The sequence below is a fragment of the Somniosus microcephalus genome, chromosome 13, assembly GCF_052327205.1.
Source record: "Somniosus microcephalus isolate GS21.2 chromosome 13, FLI_Smic_1.0, whole genome shotgun sequence".
Taxonomy (NCBI): domain Eukaryota; kingdom Metazoa; phylum Chordata; class Chondrichthyes; order Squaliformes; family Somniosidae; genus Somniosus; species Somniosus microcephalus.
Genome location: NC_140999.1, coordinates 173743075 through 173762193, shown reverse-complemented (window position 1 = coordinate 173762193; position 19119 = coordinate 173743075). Strand labels below are relative to the sequence as shown.

Below are 19119 nucleotides of genomic sequence, written 5' to 3'. Positions count from 1 at the left end.
AGCCCCGAGCCACTGCCCCAATACTTTACTCTCATTAGTCAGCTCCATTCTTGAAGATTTATTCAAATTATAACCCAACAACATCTCAAGATATACAGAATGTTAGGATTTCATCCATTGAAACTACTTGTTTTACTCGGGTCTCGTAGTAGTCTCATTCATCTTACACCAAATGCTGTTATTTCCAGAATCATTGAATTCATAATGGATTAGTAACCCATGCCCCTTGAAAAAATACTCACAGAAAAGGGTATAATATGTTGTAGAAGGAGTTTGTGTTTAAAAAGGGCAATTTAATGTAGGAAAAATCTTGAGACATTGGGGTAGATTTTCACCGTCACCGCCTTGGCAGTAATCTGGCCGAGAAGATCACTGCCCGTTATAGAACGATACAGTGGGCAGGTGATCTGCTCCAACAACAACTTGCATTTATATAGCACCTTTGGCAGTGAAAAGAAAAGTCTACCCCATTGTTTTAATGATCTTGTCTAATTTATTGAGAGAAAAATATTTTGGTGTTCTATGTGGGTGGGATGATTTGCAGCAGTAGTTTCCAATACAGGTTTACTCAGGGAGCTTAAAAGGCCATTTAATAGTTCAGATGAGCAAGATACTTTTTTGAATAATGAAATATTAATGATGAGAAATGTTCTCTGCTGCATTAGTTAATTATCACCGAAAGCAGAAATTCTACTTCCGTTCTTTTTTGCACACATGTTTATTAGTTGTTCGTATACAAGACTGATTTTTCTGTCCATTGTCTGTGGGTGGGTAGAAAATCCTAGCTGTAAAGTCTGTGGGTTGTTTAGTTAATTAATACACAGACTCCAAGAGTAACTTAAAACAGGACTTTACTATTCGAAGGTCAGGGCGAATCTGCCCAATAACTCCTGGCACAACACTTATATACTGGTGTGGTCACCGTCGGTATTACCGTATACAGAAGCCAAACAAAGTAGTGCCACACCTAAAATAGTTCTCTTAAAGGTGAACGGTTACATACAATAGTTCTCTTAAAGGTAGACGGGTACATACACTACAATCCTCCCTTTTTAGCTTACAACATACTTATTCCCCATTAAACATAACATATAATCAACTTCATGTAAAACAATTCACAGATATAGTCTCTGCGGGAAACAGTTCACAGATTCAGTCTCTGCGGGAACAGTTCACAGATTCAGTCTCTGGTCTTGACTCGGTCCGAACAACATCTCTGTGGTGTAGCCGGTTCACATTTCTAGCGTGACTCATCCAATAGTCTTTCCCTTGGCTTAACAGCTTGAACTTCCGTCCTGCTGAACCAGCAGTGCTGACTTTTACAAACAGCTGGACTGCCTTGGTAATTTTTCCTACGTTCCAACTGATTTGGCCCCCTTCGTGGGGCCCACGTGCATGATCTGATAGAAGTGATAATGATTTAGATGGTTATCGTCTTCTGCTTCGTCTTTTTCTTTTCTGCTTCTTGGAGACTCTCGGGGCTCCCTTATCCGCTGCCAGCTGTAGCGCCACCATCTCCCTATGTTCCTTAGACTTTAAGTGCTTCATCCTGATTTCTGCACTTTGGGAGTTTTCATCACAAGCTGGGCAGACCAAGTCATCGTAATATTCCGTGTCACTCAACAGGTCATGGTAATATTCGGTGTCGTCCTGAGCTAGTCTAGCGAGAGGGCCTGCTACTTCTTCCGTACCCAACTGGACGTTAGCCGACTGTTGTTCCCTCCCTAGACATCTTTCCTGAAGAGACTTCTTCATGCGTTCATATTCATCCCGCTCTTCCTGGGTTTCCTGCAAATCCTTCACTAATGACCTCGTTTGTGATTTCAATACTTCCCCTTCCCTCGGGGATTGATTGATCGGGCTATTCAACCCTTCTACTGGAGCAGCTGTTTCAACATTCTGCTGTTCACATTGACGTGATTCAGCATACTTTTGGCATCCCTGTAAAATCTGTGTTGCAACCTCAGCTATTTCCATAACTTTTGAGAGCTCCGAACTCCTTCCCTTTGAAGATTGAAGCTCGTGTTCAGATTGTTCCCATTGTAGAGTCTTGTCCTTCAGCATATGAAGGAGTTGGCTGACCGTTAACTCTTCCACGGGAACACTGTGGGTCAGAGTCTTCTCCATTTCATCCACCTTTTCCTCCAATGCTTTCACCTTCTTTTCCTCTTGTACTTTGGCTTCCAGCGCTCGGAGAAGTTGCGCCTTGATGCTCTCTAGCTCATGTTCAGAGGCCATTCTTACAGTCTCTGTGTTTCTTACAGTTCCCTTTTCTTCCACTGAACGGATTCCCAGTTGAATCTGTTCTTCAAGTTGTTGAATCTCGGTCATTGCCGCCCCATATTTGTCTTGGGTTTCCTTTAATATTTTTATGAGTTCTTGTACATCTTGTCTTTCATGTTCTGCCATGTCTTTCACCTCTAATTTCTCATCTATGGATGGAACTTCTACCGATGAGTCTGTCTTGGCCTTGAGCTCATCAAGAATTTCCTGCAGCCTTTGGACTTCTTGCTCATGTTCAACCTTCAGTTGCTCATATGCTTCCACTGAAACTAGCTTTTCGGAGGTTGCCGAGTTAACCCCTTCCAAAATTGTAGCCTGGGCCTGTTCATACTGTTCTTTCAACTTCTCACACTCTGCTTGTAAGGAGTCGTAGAGAAGAACTGGAATAAAATCCTGGCTTCCTGAAGATTCCTCTTCATTTGCTTCTTCCTGCAAATATTCTAACTCCTGAACAGCATAAGGGAGATGTGATCGGTAATTGGTCACGATGGCTCTATGGTCGCTCTCTGCTTGAGCTAGCTGCTTCTGTTGTCTTTCCAGATTCTCCCATTCGGTGTCATAGAACTTTTTCATTGTTTTCATCTCTTGTACGAGACGGTAACTCAATTGTTCTAATTGTTGTCGTAATTTGAAATAAGTTTGAGTCCGAGCTCGGTGTTCTTCCGTCATGGATATGTCTGTAACTTGAACAGGCTCAGAATTTTCTGTCAAACTAGGTTGTCGTTGTTCGGTGGAGCTCTGTTCTGAAACTTTGTTCTTCTCTGGAGCATAAGCCTTTATGCCTGCCTTCGTTTTTCCCACCTTCGTCGGCAAGTCCATTTCAGCCTTGTCTTTCATATTTGGGTTGGTCTTATCGTCATCCGTTTCAGAATCTGAGCTGATTGTCTGCACCGAGTCCTCACTCGTTATGGCTTTTAGATAGTGCCATTCCATGTCTATTTTCTTGATCCACTCCCGTCCTAGAAGTGGTGGTCCTCCCTCATGTAGTACGTATAAGTTCATTCTTGGGCGTTCTTTACCCCTATCTCTCACTTTGACTCTTATCTTTCCCATGGGGTATACTTTATGCCCCGTGTATGTCTGCAATACGAACTTGGTATCTCTTAAGGGTATATGTGAGAATAGCCGGTGGTAATCCCTTCGATTTATGACTGATAGAGCTGATCCAGTGTCCAACTCCATTTTCACTTGGATTCCAGCTATTTTTAGCATGACCCAGATAGTTTGTAGGTCAGCTTCCTTACTCACATTGTGAATTCTCAGACTACCCAGCTCCTGGCCGTTTGGGTCTGAGTCTGAATTCTGTTCGTCTGAACTCTTCTCAGCCACCTTGTGTACCTTGTTGTACTTTTCCTGTGATGGCTTCCTTTGGTTGTTGGTCCTTTGGTTGTTGGTCTTCTTCCCTGACCGGCATATCTTAGCTATGTGACCCAGTTTGCCACATTTCCTACATTCCTGGTTCTTAAACCAGCATTGGTTCTGGTCGTGTGTTGTCTTCCCACAACGATAGCATTTTGTTGTTGTCGAGGTAATTTGATCCACACTTAGTGCTGCTGTCTTTAGCTGCATTTCCGCAGTTCCCTTCGCTGCGGCTTCGTGCGATGCTGCAATAAGGACAGCCCTGTCAAGTGTAAGGTCGTTCTCTTCGAGTAGTCGCTTTTGCGTTCCTTCCTTTGCCAACCCGCACACGAACTTGTCTCGCAATGCCTCTGTCAGATTCCCTCCAAACTGGCAGTATTTCGCTAGTCTACGCAGTTCGACCAAGTATTCTGCGTTGCTTTCGTCTTTCCGTTGCGTTCTCGCATAGAATTTGAATCGTTCCGCCAACATCAACGGTGTGGGGTTCAAGTGATCCTTCAGAATAGCCACAATATCATCGAAAGTCTGATCCGCCGGTTTAGCTGGTGATAGTAGATGCTTCAAGAGCCCGTATGTCTTCGCGCCCATCGAGTTTAGCAAGGTTATAGCTTTGTCATCTTCTATTTTATTGGCCTCACAATAGATCTCGATGCGTTCCACGTACGTGGCCCAGTCTTCTACCTCGGCATTAAAATCGTTGATGTTACCACGCTTAGGCATCTTCCTCTGGTTAGCACTGTTGCCTCACAGCGCCAGGGACCCGGGTTCGAATCCGGCCTCGGGTGACTGTCTGTGTGGAGTTGTTTGCACATTCTCCCCGTGTCTGCGTGGGTTTCCTCCGGGTGCTCCGGTTTCCTCCCACAGTCCAAAGATGTGCGGGTTAGGTCGATTGGCTATGATAAATTGACCCTTAGTGTTAGGGGGATTAAATACGTGGGGTTACGGGGATAGGGTGGGATATGTGTTGGTGTAGGGGTTACGGGGATCGGGTGGGATATGTGTCGGTGCAGGCTCGATGGGCCGAAATGGCCTCTATCTGCACTGTGGGGTTTCTGTGATTCTGCGATTCTGTGATAACACCCCGAATTATTTCTTTAACTTATATATTTTTTTTTCTAAGATGGCGGTTTTCCCGCGAAAATGGCGGTTTCCCGCACTTATCTTCTCTCCCCGCCCACTTCAATGGCGGTTTCCCGCTTCTGTCTTCTTCCCCGCCTAATGGCGGCTTCCCGCGTTTCTTCCCTAGCGGGAGGGGTACACTTTCCCCCACAGGCGACGGCCGCTGGCTTTCAGATTCACAGCCTGTGCGTCGGCTTCAGTGCTTTCCCTTTTCTCGGCAAGGCAACCGGCACTGGGTACACCCCGTTGACGGCGAACAGGTTCAGCCGCTGGGCTGGCTCTCGCTCAGTTCCCCTTGCTCGGGCTCGGTCTCTCTCCCGCTCTCTCGGCTCTACCGGCGCTGGGTACACCCCGTTGACGGAGAACAGTTTCAGCCACTGGACTGGCTCTCGCGCAGTCTCCCTTGGTCGGCTCTGCCTCTCCCGCTCGCTCGGCTCTACCGGCGCTGGGTACACCCCGTTGACGGAGAACAGTTTCAGCCGCTGGACTGGCTCTCGCGCAGTCTCCCTTGGTCGGCTCTGCCTCTCCCGCTCGCTCGGCTCCCAAACGCCTCTCCCAGCCGTCTCGCAGTCCGGTGCTTCCCTCCCCGGCTGCGGCTGAGTTTTTATATCTTCCCGCGCCTACGCTCCCGGTCGCAGCGCTTCATGGCTTCGGTCGCTGCCTGGCCTTTTTCGCCGGTCGCGGTCTAGCTGTCTCACGACGCCGTTGCGTCCCCAGCCTGTCTGTACCGCGGCTTCCTTGCTCCACACTGCCCCAGTCTCAGCGCCTCTGGGCCCGACTTCTGTCCAGCTCCTTTCCCCGTCGACCGTGGTCGAGTGCACCGCCCTTATCCTCTGGTTATTCTTTTTACTTTTCCCTTACTCACAGTCACCGTGGCCGCCTTGCTTCTCGTGCTGATCGGCTCACTCCTCACCGTGGCAGAAGGGACAGTCAGTGCCTGTTGCTGATGGAAGTCTTTGTCTCTGAATTCTTCCTCCTTTCCAGCTCTGCAGACTCGAGTTTTCTCCAGCAGAATGACGAGGGCGGTTGCCTCTTCTCGACGCTCGTTAACTGCTTCGGGATTATTGTTGCCGCAGGGTACGATCGGACTCGTCGCCACTGTAAAGTCTGTGGGTTGTTTAGTTAATTAATACACAGACTCCAAGAGTAACTTAAAACAGGACTTTACTATTCGAAGGTCAGGGCGAGTCTGCCCAATAACTCCTGGCACAACACTTATATACTGGTGTGGTCACCGTCGGTATTACCGTATACAGAAGCCAAACAAAGTAGTGCCACACCTAAAATAGTTCTCTTAAAGGTGAACGGTTACATACAATAGTTCTCTTAAAGGTAGACAGGTACATACACTACACTAGCCGAGACTGCGTAATTAAAAAATGTATTGCTTATTCTTCTCATTGCTATGTGATCATGATTATTCACAAACTGCACCCTACCTTGTCTGCTTTATTTTGTGGTTGTCAAGGTGAAGGATATTCCTGGTAATAAATGGAATATGTTTCCACTTTTGGTGTCCTCCCAATACAAATATCAAGCACTCCCATGTCAAATGTAGCATGGGCTATGTGCAGAGTAAAGCTCCTCCTACTGTGCTCCACCAATGCGGATCACAGCGCTTATAAATACAAGTATCTTTTTATTTTACTGAGTGCCCTGTTTTGTAAGTCGTAGATTAACAATCTGGCAGTTGTTTGACTTCTTCTGATGCAGCTTTCTCTTGTAAATCTTTGACTTTTTGAAACTTATACAGTGAAATGTGTCTGTACTTGTATTTACAGTGTTCATCTTTGGAAGTAAAGCTTTTTAACGTTCTTTAGTCAATTGATTTGACTATTATTAATCCATCGTTCTTTGCTGCTCCACTAGATGCAGTACTTTCTCAACTGAAGCCCAAATTTATTGTTTAAAACGGAAGTTACCCGTATTGGTAAGTACGTTTATTGTGAACTACTTGACCACTCATATTCCATATTGTTATTTTATAACTTCTAGAGAAGTCAATATTAAAGGGGTCCTCCGTAGACTTTTTCACTGAGTAGAATAAATTTCATGATAATGAGCTTCAGGAGCATGTTTGTTATCTTAAAACAAAAGGCAGAAGACAAAAGGGATGATGGTGCAAGGCAAAAAAAGATGGTAATGGGACAAGTGACGAAACAAAAGACGAGTCTAAAAGAGGTGTTTGTTATCTGCTATAGATTCTTCTGTATGCTGCTTTGAGGAATATGTTATTATTTGAAATTTCTAAGAAAGGACTTATGAGGATCATGTATAATATTTCCAAATCCCACTTCTATGTGCGACTTGCAATTTCGGATCCAGTATTTGTAGTATGCACGTTTTCTACAGGTTTTTAAACTCCAAGCTTGTTCTCTCCTAAACCACCAATATCCTCTCATCTCCGCTACTCTTTTTAACTTTGGTGGTTTTCCATGTTTTGTGTTTTTGTCATGGTAGCCATAGATTCATTCGTCTTTGGTTGCACTTCACTTTCTTTGGGCAGATTTCAAATAGGCTTTTCTGTTATAGGATAGCTGCACCAACTCCTAACATAGATTTCAATTTGACGTATATTGCTTGTGGTGAATTTGTAATTTAAATCCTACAATTACTACGTTCAATCCTTGTACACAGTAATTCTGATATGAATTCCAGAGCCTCCGCTAAGTGCAACAAACAGGAAGCATTTTGCCACAAAATTCCATTGGCAGATTCAATGCTCATGGTTAAAAAAAACAACTGAGATTTGGAGAGGCAAGTGCTCCCTGTTTGTAGTATACAACTGGGGTTTAGTCATTATTGTCAAGGAGTACTGTGTATTGTATGATTTTTCACTTTAGTCCCTCCGTATCTGTCCCAAAAAAAGACTCAGTCATAGAATAAGCCAATTCTCTTGGTAAACTTTAGTAATGTTCTTATTGGCGTGATTTTGGTCAGCAATACAACCTTTGCATCGAGAGTTTCAGCGCTCAAGACGGCAGGTTGATTTCTGTCATCTTAGGCGGTAGTTTCTTACTGTCGATTGCGGCCTGAGGAGGGCCAAGCAGACTCTTCATATTCACCTTTTTCTAATCTCCTTCACCTCCAATCCTAAATCCTTGTTCACGTGCACAGTTTTTGGTGATTCGCTAACCTTGCTTGGGGGTAGTAAATAATGAAGTGTTTTACTCGGAGCCCAGACCGTTAGTGTGGTCAGAGCCATCTGGTTTCTTCATTCCGTTATCTCCTTTGTTTGAGCTAATCCGAGGTTCCCCCATTTCCTAATCTGATAGCAACCTCATTATGCTGTTAGTTTCTTACTGATAAACCAGTTCAGAGTGCAACAGCCCTTAGTGTTAGTGACTTTATTTGTTAAGGTTCGAGCAAACTTTCTCCAATAATCCTTCAGTACATGGATTCAATTAAGAAATTCTGAGTGGATCAAAATTTGGGGCTGGATTTTGATACTGGAGGTGTGTAGGAGGCGGGACTACAACTTGTGGGGTTTTAGTCCTGCCTCCATTGAGTTGTGGCCAACCCATGCGATTTTCACGTGATTGACCTTGTTGAGACCGCCCAGCGGGCTCAGCAGGCCAATTAAGGGCCACCCGGCAACAGGTGACATCACAGATTGACATTTCATCTGTCAAGAGCTTTTGACAGATGAAATATCAGTGTTTGATAGCACTTTGAAGCTGTCAAACACTGAGGGCAGGATTTTCATTGGGCTGTGGAGGCGGGATTGGAGGCATCTCGAAATTGGGGGGCACAAACCCATCTCGCCTCCATGCCAGTTTCAAAGGAGGCGGATACCCGACCTGTGCTGGGAGCCGCCTCCCCGAGGCGGGAAGGGGATTAGTGCTAATTAACTGCCTGTTAACAGGTAGTTAACAGGCAGTTTTTAGCCTAATCCCTATTTTTATTCCTGAAGTGTGGGATTCCCGACGGCTCCAAACCATGCCAAGTTAGTGAGGAGGACCGTCGGGCTGAAGGGCTTGGAGGGTTCGAGATGTCCGGTGTTCAGGTGAGTGATGGGTGCATGAGTGCAGAGGTAAGTGTGTTTGGTGTGTGTAAAGTGTTTAAAGAAGTTTTACTTACCTTGACAGCCTTCCTTCCTTCAGGTCTCGGGAGTCCCTCATCTCACTGGCACAGAAAGCAGAATGGCCGCGAGCTGTCAAAAGTTGCAGCATTCAGCTTACTGTTGTGGAGAGATCTCTAAATCAGCCTGAGAGGAAGGAATTAACAGTGTACAGATTGTCAGTGTTTGACAGCTTCAAAGAGCTGTCAAACGCTGATATTTCATCTGTCAAAAGCTCTTGACAGATGAAATGTCAATCTGTGACGTCACCTGTTGCCGGGTGGCCCTTATTTGGCCTGCTGAGCCTGCTGGGCGGGCTCAACAAGGTCAATCAAGTGAAAATCGAGTGGGTTGGCCATAACTCGATGGAGGCGGGACTACAACCCCAAAAGTTGTAGTCCCGCCTCCTACACGCCTCCAGTATCAAAATCCTACCCTGACAATCTGTACACTAAGTTAATTCCTTCCTCTCAGGCTGATTTAGAGATCCCTCCAGAACAGAAAGCTGAATGCTGCAACTTTTGACAGCTCGCGGCCATTCTGCTTTCTGTGCCTGTGAGATGAGGGACTCCCGAGACCTGAAGGAAGGAAGGCTGTCAAGGTAAGTAAAACCTCTTTAAACACTTTACACACACCAAACACACTTACCTCTGCACTCATGCACCCATCACTCACCTGAACACCGGACACCTCGAATCCTCCAAGACCTTCAGCCCGATGGTCCGCCTTGTTAACTTGGCGTGGTTTGGAGCCGTCGGGAATCCCACACTTCAGGAATAAAAATAGGGATTAGGCTAAAAACTGCCTGTTAACTACTAATCCCCTTCCCGCCTCGGGGAGGCAGCTCCCTGCACAGATCGGGTATCCGCCTCCTTTGAAACTGGCATGGAGGCGGGTTGAGGGTGGGATGGGTTCGTGCCCCCCGATTTCGCGATTTTAACCCCCCATTTGCCTCTAATCCTGCCTCCACGGCCCAATGAAAATCCTGCCCAATAACTCTGCACATAAAATTCACTCTGAATCCATAGGGTAGATTTTTATCTTCACTGCCTGGGCAGTAATCAGGCAATTCCTATAAAGGGCTCAACTAGATTACCACCCAATTGGTGAAGATGAAAATATATCCCCATGACTGAGGTAGTGCACCACTCTTATTGGAAGAGAAGGGCATATTTCAGATGGCCAAGCAGCAAACAAAATCGACACCTAAAGTAGGAACACACAAGACAAAGTAGCAGGTCTGAACCTCTCGGGTCATCCCCCCTCCTTAAAACAGGACCCACTGCAGTGCTTGGTCTCAACAGCAACTCATTCAACTTCTCCCCTGCCCCTCTTTTCCTCCCCACCCCCTACCCACAGAGTCTCTCTAAAGTTCAAACATGGCTTTTGATCCAAAATCTGATTATCCTCCCTTCTGAAGATCACCAACTGAGACCACATTTCCCCCCAACACACAAAAGCATCTCCAGTAACTACCCCAGAAGTCGTAGCAAGTACCCAGCGTAGCGCCATAACGCAGAAGGAAATAGGACTCATGAACCCCCAAATGTAACATCATCAGCCTAACTGATGGCACCAGTGCAAACAGCCCCATAAAGTGGGATTTTGCACGAGTTTAACATTTATTTACCACCCTAAAATGGGTCTTGGCCCTTCACCACGGTTTCTAAATAAAGAAAAATTGTATGCATAGATGTGCTGTTCGAAGTTTAAAAAATATTCTCGGGATACGGGTGTCACTGGCAAGGCCGGCAGTTATTGCTCATCCCTAGATTCCCTGAGATGGCAGTGGTGGTCCTTCTTAAACGACAGCAGTTTGATACAACTGAGTGGCCTGCTACACTACTTCAAAAAGGCAGTTCAGTGTCAACCAACGTTGGTAAGATTAGGTCAAATCAGGTAACGACAGCAGGTTTCCTTCCCTAAAGTAAACTCCATGGACACTTTTACTGATGCCAGTTTTTTAAATTTCCAATTTTGTTTTTTTAAATAAATTTATATACAGAATTCAAGTTCTCAAAGTTCCATGATGGTATTTGAACTCTCATTCTCTGGTTTATTAGTCCAGGCCTCTAGATTACTAGTCTAGTAATGTAACCACTACTCTGCCGTCCCCCTCATAATCGCTTTCTTTCTTTTCTGTTCTGTTAAGTGCAAAATATAAAATAGGGATGTGGAATATATTACAAATAAATATGTTAGATTAAAAGTTAGGGTATAATGCAGGATTTTATTAAAAGCAGTGGGGTGGTGGGGGTGGGGGGGGCGAAATGCTGTTATCGCAATTGGGCTGTTTATTGGTGTAGGAAAAGCAATAGCAAATCTTGCATTATAGAGTTACCTTCTCTGTGATTTGGGTACCATAAACTAAACTAAGCAATTAAATTTGAGCGCTGCACATTGGTGAGTGAAGTGGTGCAAATCAGACAAAGGTGGAGTTCTTCTGTCCTCATAGTGAGCAATATTGGAACTTGAGATGGTCCTACTAATATGTGTAGCTGATAGTAATTGCCATGTTTCTTCTGCAGAATGAAGAAAATAATATTCATATAAGAAAACCCTGAGGACATGACATCAGTCACCGCGACAGACTGTTAAGTGGAATTCTGAAAGGGATCATTCTCCTACTCTTCGTCTACAAGAATCGCGTATTGTGGAGAATCTTTGAAAGTGATAACCTTTGCAGTTAGATTGGAAATGTCGAGCCATTTAACAGGAGATACTTCATTCAGCTCCAGACAGGAGCTGCTGAATTTAAATGAACCATCCTCAAGCCCGAATAATTTGGACACTCTGAGTTCTTCAGAAACCAACAATAAAATACAGTGCAATGGGACATCAAAAGTATACGATAGCTCATTCCAGTTCAAATTAATCCAGAACAAAACAGACAATATGTGTGGCTGGGGTCGGTTGAAGCCCAAATTTTTGCAGGTTTTTAACACACCAAAAGGAGTACTCTTCTTCCTCTGCACTGCTTCCTTTCTCCAAGGAATGATAGTAAATGGATTTATAAATACTGTGATTACCTCAATCGAACGGAGATTTGACCTACGTAGTTACCACAGTGGAATGATTGCCAGCTCTTACGACATAGCAGCATGTGTCTGCTTGATTTTTGTCAGTTACTTTGGCGGCAGTGGTCACAAACCACGTTGGCTTGGCTGGGGGGTTCTAATCATGGCTTTGGGATCACTAGTGTTTTCCTTGCCTCAGTTTATCTCTGGTCCTTATGAAGTGAATCTATCTGACCAGACTGGATTGTGCCATTCTAATCAGTCTACACAGTGTAGCGAAGGTTCGTCAAGTTATTCCAACTATAGGTTTGTGTTTATGCTTGGACAGTTCCTCCATGGCATAGGAGCAACTCCATTGTACACCCTGGGAGTGACCTACTTAGATGAAAATGTCAAGTCAAACTATGCTCCTGTTTACATTGGTGAGTTTTGGGAGAAACTGTGATGTGTAGTTTTACTATGCTGGAGTTGCTAATGCCTTTGTGAATCATTGATGTGATAATTGTGATAGCAAGCGGACTGGTAATGCCGTGTGCTTGTGCCTCTTGAAGTCAGGGATGTGTGACTTAATTTATTCAAATAAAACGAATACCTGTTTGGAAAACAAAATAAACGTGTAGGGAATTTCCTCGGGGCTTTTCCCGCTCTGCGGCAGTAACTTTGGTGGAAGTTCAGAGAAAGAGGGGTTTCTGCCAAAGTTATGGTGGCAGAGTGGGGAGAGGAGGGAATTCCTGCCAATGCTGTAAACTAAGATGTGAAAATTGTCAGCTACAGACCTTATAAACATAATCATAAGGATCAACTTTATTACTTACTTGCGGGATACAAGGAAGCACACTGAAAACTCAGGTATAGATTCTGAGAACACTTGATGCTCGACAGCTACTTGGTGAGAATATTCAGATATTTTGCACATACTTGGGAAGATTTCCAAGTAAACAACTCACACTTGGGCCTTCAGGTCTTCCAATTTGAAAACTTGTCACTTTGCCTTTAAAATGACACAGATTTTGCTTTTGAATTTTGATCTTGTGTAGCTAGACATTTTTTAAATGACTGAATTCGCTCATTTTGCATGCATATGAAGGCTAGTAATTTGTACAGATCATTGTGTAGATCTGTTTGACTGCACATTCCCCAATCAGAACATGTGCTTCCTTTTATTTCCCCACCCCCCAAAAAGCTGCTTTTTTTTTTCCTGATGGAGAACCTAGCTAAAATAGATTGCTGAATCTGACGGTACTATAGTGTTAACATTTGTGAAGACCTAGTACAGTCTTGGAAGCTCTTGTGACTTATATCATATAACTGACTGTAAACTGTAGGCAAGACTTGGGAAAACCAAAAGTGGGATTAACTAAAAAGGGGAACGAATCATGAATCACTGCAAAGTAACAGTGACTCACTTGGGCATTGCTGTCTTGTGCCAGAAAATGTGTCAATATTTGATGATATTCCTGTTGCTAACTAAATTTGATTTAAAAAAATAAAATAATGATGACCAGAATTTTAGGAATTAACCATAATGAATCAAAAGTAACATTTTCCTGGCTTTAAATGAGTTCGTCGAATCAGATATTCTTTTGAGTCACAATGCCCTCTAATTCTGTATGGGATGGCCTCTACTGGATGGTTCTCAATAACTTCAATGCTGGATGCTTTCATCGGCACTACATGCATATTTGTTCTTTTCTTGCCCAAAAGTATCTTCAGCCTTCTTTCTTAATTACAGCAAAATGCTTCTAAAAAGAGCTTCTCCGTGGATGCATTTTGCTGTTAAGTAGTTGAGCTTTTGCTCCACTCAAACCTCTATTTGGCTTTAACAATCAATAGTTAGCCAGTGTGTCAGTAATTGTTATAAACAGTAATCATCCATGCCCTTTTTCCAGTATTCGACAACCTGTCATCTGTGTTGGCATCATATGGCTAATGAAGGTGATTATTACTTTGCCGGCTGCAAACCTAAGCCGTACTCTACTTTCACCCAGCATGCCTATTTGTACACCCAAAATCCTTCCCCCATCCCCAAACTATTGCGAAAAAAGTGCCTGTTTTTTCAACCAAAAAAATCCTAATTTTCTCCAGTGATGGGAACTAAGACGAGTAGTAATAGACATTTAGGCTATGGTTGACTGAGATTGCATTGTTAAACCCCCTCCCCCCCCCCCCCCCCCAAAAAAAAAAAACAAGTGCTTTAGCAATTGCCATCACCCTGCAAAGACTACCATGTAATGCAGAATATATTATAGTTGTGTGTCTTTAACACAAAGTCTAATTGTTGTTAAGTAAACACTGGGTGAGGTAATTGCTTTTGAGGTTCAAGGTCCTATCTCTGGCATATGAATTGGTAAGCTCAATGAGTAGTTCTGGGTTCTAAGGCTCCTGTTACAAATGATTGCCTCCTGTTTATTTATGCTTTGTTTTGAAGTGTGACACCTGAAGTATGATGGACAGTAAATGTGCGCGCGACACACATTTTCATAATGGAGATGTGCTTATGTACATGTCTGGAAGTAGGTTAGGGCCTGGAATTTCCTCCGCGAGCGCAAGGTTAGCCCCGAAATTGCGCCCATTCTGCTCAAATTCCCTGCAAATCTCATTAGAATATGAATGAACATAAAATGGGGGTAAATCAGCGAAAATTGGCATAAACAATTTGGGGCCCAAGGAAAGCGCTGAATTTGCACTATATGCTTCTTAAGTATGAAAATTTAGGTTTGAACTCATTTAACCATCATTAATGCACATTAGGCACAGCTTGTTTAAGGAACTGAAATCAGTAAGTTCAATGTTTAATGTGATTGATATTGTTGCCATTTGGTGAGGATAAATTAAAAAAACAAAAGCTCAAAATTTCAATGACTTGTCCATAACAAGGACTTGTTTCCTGTTGCCTGAAAATCTGGTTGGAATTTGAAGAGAGCTTCTGTGCAAACGCAATTGCAAGAAACTCGCGTATCGTGCTCTATAACTTGGGGGCGGAGCCATTATTATGGCGGCGATCCATTCGGGCGGAGGAGTGATAGACTATCATAAAAGGTCAAGGAGATAAGGCGTATTGTACTTGCATGCATAACTCAAAATATTTGATTTGTGTCTGATTGTGACGCGTGGCATAAATACGCAGGAAATTCCAGGCCTAGGAGTTTGCAATGTAATTTTGGACTTCCAGTGGGTATTTATTATTATCTGAATCGCTTAATTGTGTTGCTGCTTTTTAAAATGCCCCTCGGTGTCTTCCCTTGTATTAACGGGAAGTTCCCAAGTTTGATTCGTGCATTAGCTACGAGTTCTTGTCTTTTTTTTAATTAGTGAAGCGGTCTAACTTTTGAGTGGAAAAAACATGTCCTTTGAATGGATCCTACACTGAAAGCATTTGTGTTATTTTTGTGGTTTGTCACAATATTAGTAAATTCAATTTTGTCTGCACAGGCAGTTGTCTGGCTAGCACCAATAATTCTGTCCAACTGCGTCCATAATTCTGGTTGACTTCACAACGTGTTGGACCGTGTCAGTTGAAAGCTAACACCATTGACAGACCTCTAATAATGATTAACATCATGCCCTTGAATACAGGAAAGCACTTGCTTGCAATGTCATTAAGGAAAAGAGGCAAATAGAACAAAAATAATATTTTATTGTAAGAACTAGTTTATTTAGTAGATTAAAATGATATCAATACAGAGACAAAGAAACACTTACAGCTGTGAGGAGGGATGATATGTTAGAAAGATCATCAAGAGGCCATATGGGTTGAACTGAAGAACAAAAAAGGGGCAGTCACACTGCTAGGAGTGTACTATAGACCCCCAAATAGTCAGAGGGAGATAGAAGAGCAAATGTGTAGGCAAATTTCTGAAAAGTGCAAAAACAATAGGGCAGTAATACGAGATTTCAACTACCCTAATATTAACTGGGATAGAATCGGGTATAGAGGGCACAGAATTCTTAAAATGCATTCAGGAGAACTTTTTCAGCCCGTACGTAGCAAGTCCAACAAGAGAGGGGGGCAGTTCTGGACTTAGTTTTAGGGAATTAAGCTGGGCAGGTAGAAGGGGTATCAGTGGGAGACCATTTTGGTAGTAGTGATCATAATTCAGTTAGATTAGGTGTAGTTATGGATAAGGACAAAGACAGACCAGAAGTAAAAGTTCTCAATTGGGGAAAGGCCAATTTTACTAAGCTGAGATGCGATTTAGCAAAAGTGGACTGGGAACAGCTACTGGAAGGTAAATCAGTGTCAGAGCAGTGGGAGGCATTCAAGGAGGAGATAGTGAGGGTTCAGAGCAAATATGTTCCCACAAAGAAAAAGGGTGGGATTCCCAAATCTAGAGTCTCCTGGATGTCAAGGGGCATACAGGGTAAGAGGAGGCAAAAAAGGAAGCTTATGTCATACTGAGCGTTCAATACTGCAGAAAGCCTAGAGGAGTATAGAAAGTGCTGGGGTGAAATTAAAAAAGAAATTAGGAAAGCAAAGAGAGGGCCTGAAAAAATATTGGCAAGTAACATTAAGGAAAACCCAAAGATATATTATAAATACATAAAGAGCAAGAGGATAACTAAGAAAAGAGTAGGATCTATTAGAAACCAAAAAGGTAACGTGGGTGGAGGCAGAAGACGTGGGTATGGTTGTCAATGAATACTTTGCGTCTGTCTTTGCAAATGAGAGGGACGATGCAGACATTGTAGTTGAGGAGGAGTGTGAAATATTAGATGAGATAAACATAGTGGGAGAGGAAGTATTAAGGGGTTTAGCATCTTTGAAAGTAGATAAATCACCAGGCCCAGATGAAATGTATCCTAGACTGTTAAGAGAAGCAAGGGAGGAAATGGCGGAGGCTCTGACCATCATTTTCCAATCCTCTCTGGCTACAGGTGTGGTGCCGGAGGACTGCTAACATACCATTGTTTAAGAAGGGAGAAAGGGATAGACCAAGTAGTTACAGGCCAGTCAGCCTAACTTCGGTGGTGGGCAAATTATTGGAAAAAATTCTGAGGGACAGTATTAATCGTCATTTAGAAAGGCACAGATTAATCAAGGACAGTCAGCATGGATTTGTTAAGGGAAGGTAGTGTCTGACGAAATTGATTGAATTTTTTGAGGAGGTAACAAGGAGGGTCGATGAAAGTAGCGCGTTTGATGTAGTCTGCATGGATTTTAGGAAGGCTTTTGATAAGATGCCACATGGTAGACTGGTCAGAAAAGTAAAAGCTCATGGGATCAAAGGGAAAGTGGCAAGTTGGATCCAAAATTGACTCAGTGGCAAGAAGCACAGGGTAATGGTCGGCAGGTGTTTTTGTGACTGGAAGGCTGTTTCCATTGGGGGTTCTGCAGGGCTCAGTACTAGGTCCCTTGGTTTTTGTAGTATATGTCAGTGATTTAGACTTCAATGTAGAGGGCATGATTAAGAATTTTGCAGATGATACAAAAATTGACTGTGTGGTTGATAGTGTGGAAGAAAGCTGTAGACTGTAGGAAGATATCAATGGGCTGGTCAAGTGGGCAGAAATGTGGCAAGTGGAATTCAATCCAGAGAAGTGTGAGGTAATGCATTTGGGGAGGGCTAATAAGGCAAGGGAATACATAACGGTGGCATAGTGGTTAGCACTGTTGTCTCACAGCGCCAGGGACCCGGGTTCGAATCCGGCCTCGGGTGACTGTCTGTGTGGAGTTTGCACATTCTCCCTGTGTTTGCGTGGGTTTCCTCCGGGTGCTCCGGTTTCCTCCCACAGTCCAAAGATGTGCAGGTTAGGTTGATTGGCTATGATAAATTGACCCTTAGTGTTAGGGGGATTAAATACATGGGGTTACGGGGATAGGGTGGGATATGTGTCGGTGCAGGCTCGATGGGCCGCAATGGCCTCTATCTGCACTGTGGGGTTTCTGTGATTCTGTGATAATAAATGGTAGGATACTGAGAACTGTGGAGGAACAGAGAGATCTTGGAGTGCATGTCTACAGATCCCTGAAGGTAGCAGGTCAGGTAGATAAGGTGGTTAAGAAGGCATATGGGACACTTTCCTTTATTAGCCGAGGCATTATGTAATGAGAAAGGATTAATTAGCAATCTTGTTGTGCGAGGCCCCTTGGGGAGGAGCAATCATAATATGATAGAATTCTTCATTAAGATGGAGAGTGAAGTAGTTGATTCAAAGACTTGGGTACTGAATTTAAATAAAGGAAACTACGATGGTAACAGGTGCGAGTTGGCTAGGATGGATTGGGGAATGTTACTTAAAGGGTTGACGGTGAATAGGCAATGGCAAACATTTAAAGATCGCATGGATGAACTACAGAATTTGTTCATCCCTGTTTGGCATAAAAATAAAACAAAAAAGGTGACTCAACATTGGCTAACCAGGGAAATTAGGAATAGCATAAGATCCAAGGAGAGGACATATATATTGGCCAGAAAAAGCAGCAAACCTGAGGATTGGGAGCTGTTTAGGATTCAACAAAGGAGGACAAATGGATTAATTAAGAGGGGGAAAATAGAATATGAGCGTAAGCTTGCAGTGAACATAAAAACTGACTGTAAAAGCTTCTATAGATATGTGAAGAGAAAAAGATTGGTAAAGTCAAGCGTAGGTCCCTTGCAGTCAGAATCAGGGGAATTTATAATGGGGAACAAAGACATGGCAGACCAATTACATACATATTTTGGTTCTGTCTTCACAAAGGAGGACACAAATAAACTCCCAGAGATGTCGGGAACATAGGGTCTAATGGGAGGGAGGAACTGAATGAAATCAGTATTTGTAGGGAAATGGTGTTAGGGAAATTGACGGGGTTGAAGGCCGATAAATCCCCAGGGCCTGATAATCTACATCCTAGGGTACTTAAGGAAGTGGCCCTAGAAATAGTAGATGCATTGCTGGTCATCTTCCAAAATTCTATAGACTCTGGAACAGTTCCCATGGATTGGAGGGTAGCTAATGTTACCCCACTATTTAAAAAGGGTGGTAGAGAAAAAAACGGGGAATTATAGACCGGTAAGCCTGACATTGGTAGTGGGGAAAATGCTAGAGTCCATTATAAAAGATGTAATAGCAGAGCACTTGGAAAACAGTGACAGGATCGGACAAAGTCAACATGGATTTACAAAAGGTAAATCGTACTTGACTAATCTACTGGAATCTTTTGAGAATGTAACTGGTAGAATAGATAAGGGAGAACCAGTGGATGTGGTGTATTTGGACTTTCAGAAGGCTTTTGATAAGGTCCCGCTTACAAAGAGACTAGCGTGCAAAGTTAAAGCACATGGGATTGGGGGTAAGGTA

The 19119-nt window shown here is 43.4% G+C and overlaps 1 protein-coding gene across 1 annotated transcript in view; it reads left to right on the top strand.

The window, feature by feature from the left end:
* The window catches only part of slco4a1 (solute carrier organic anion transporter family, member 4A1), a 214447-nt gene that overhangs the window by 143206 nt on the left and 52122 nt on the right, over positions 1-19119 (top strand). The window contains exons 2-3 of the mRNA XM_086005608.1: positions 6631-6691; positions 11350-12260. Of these exons, the coding sequence (XP_085861734.1) occupies positions 11519-12260 (742 nt within the window). The 5' untranslated portion in view covers positions 6631-6691; positions 11350-11518. The remainder of the gene's footprint in view (positions 1-6630; positions 6692-11349; positions 12261-19119) is intronic.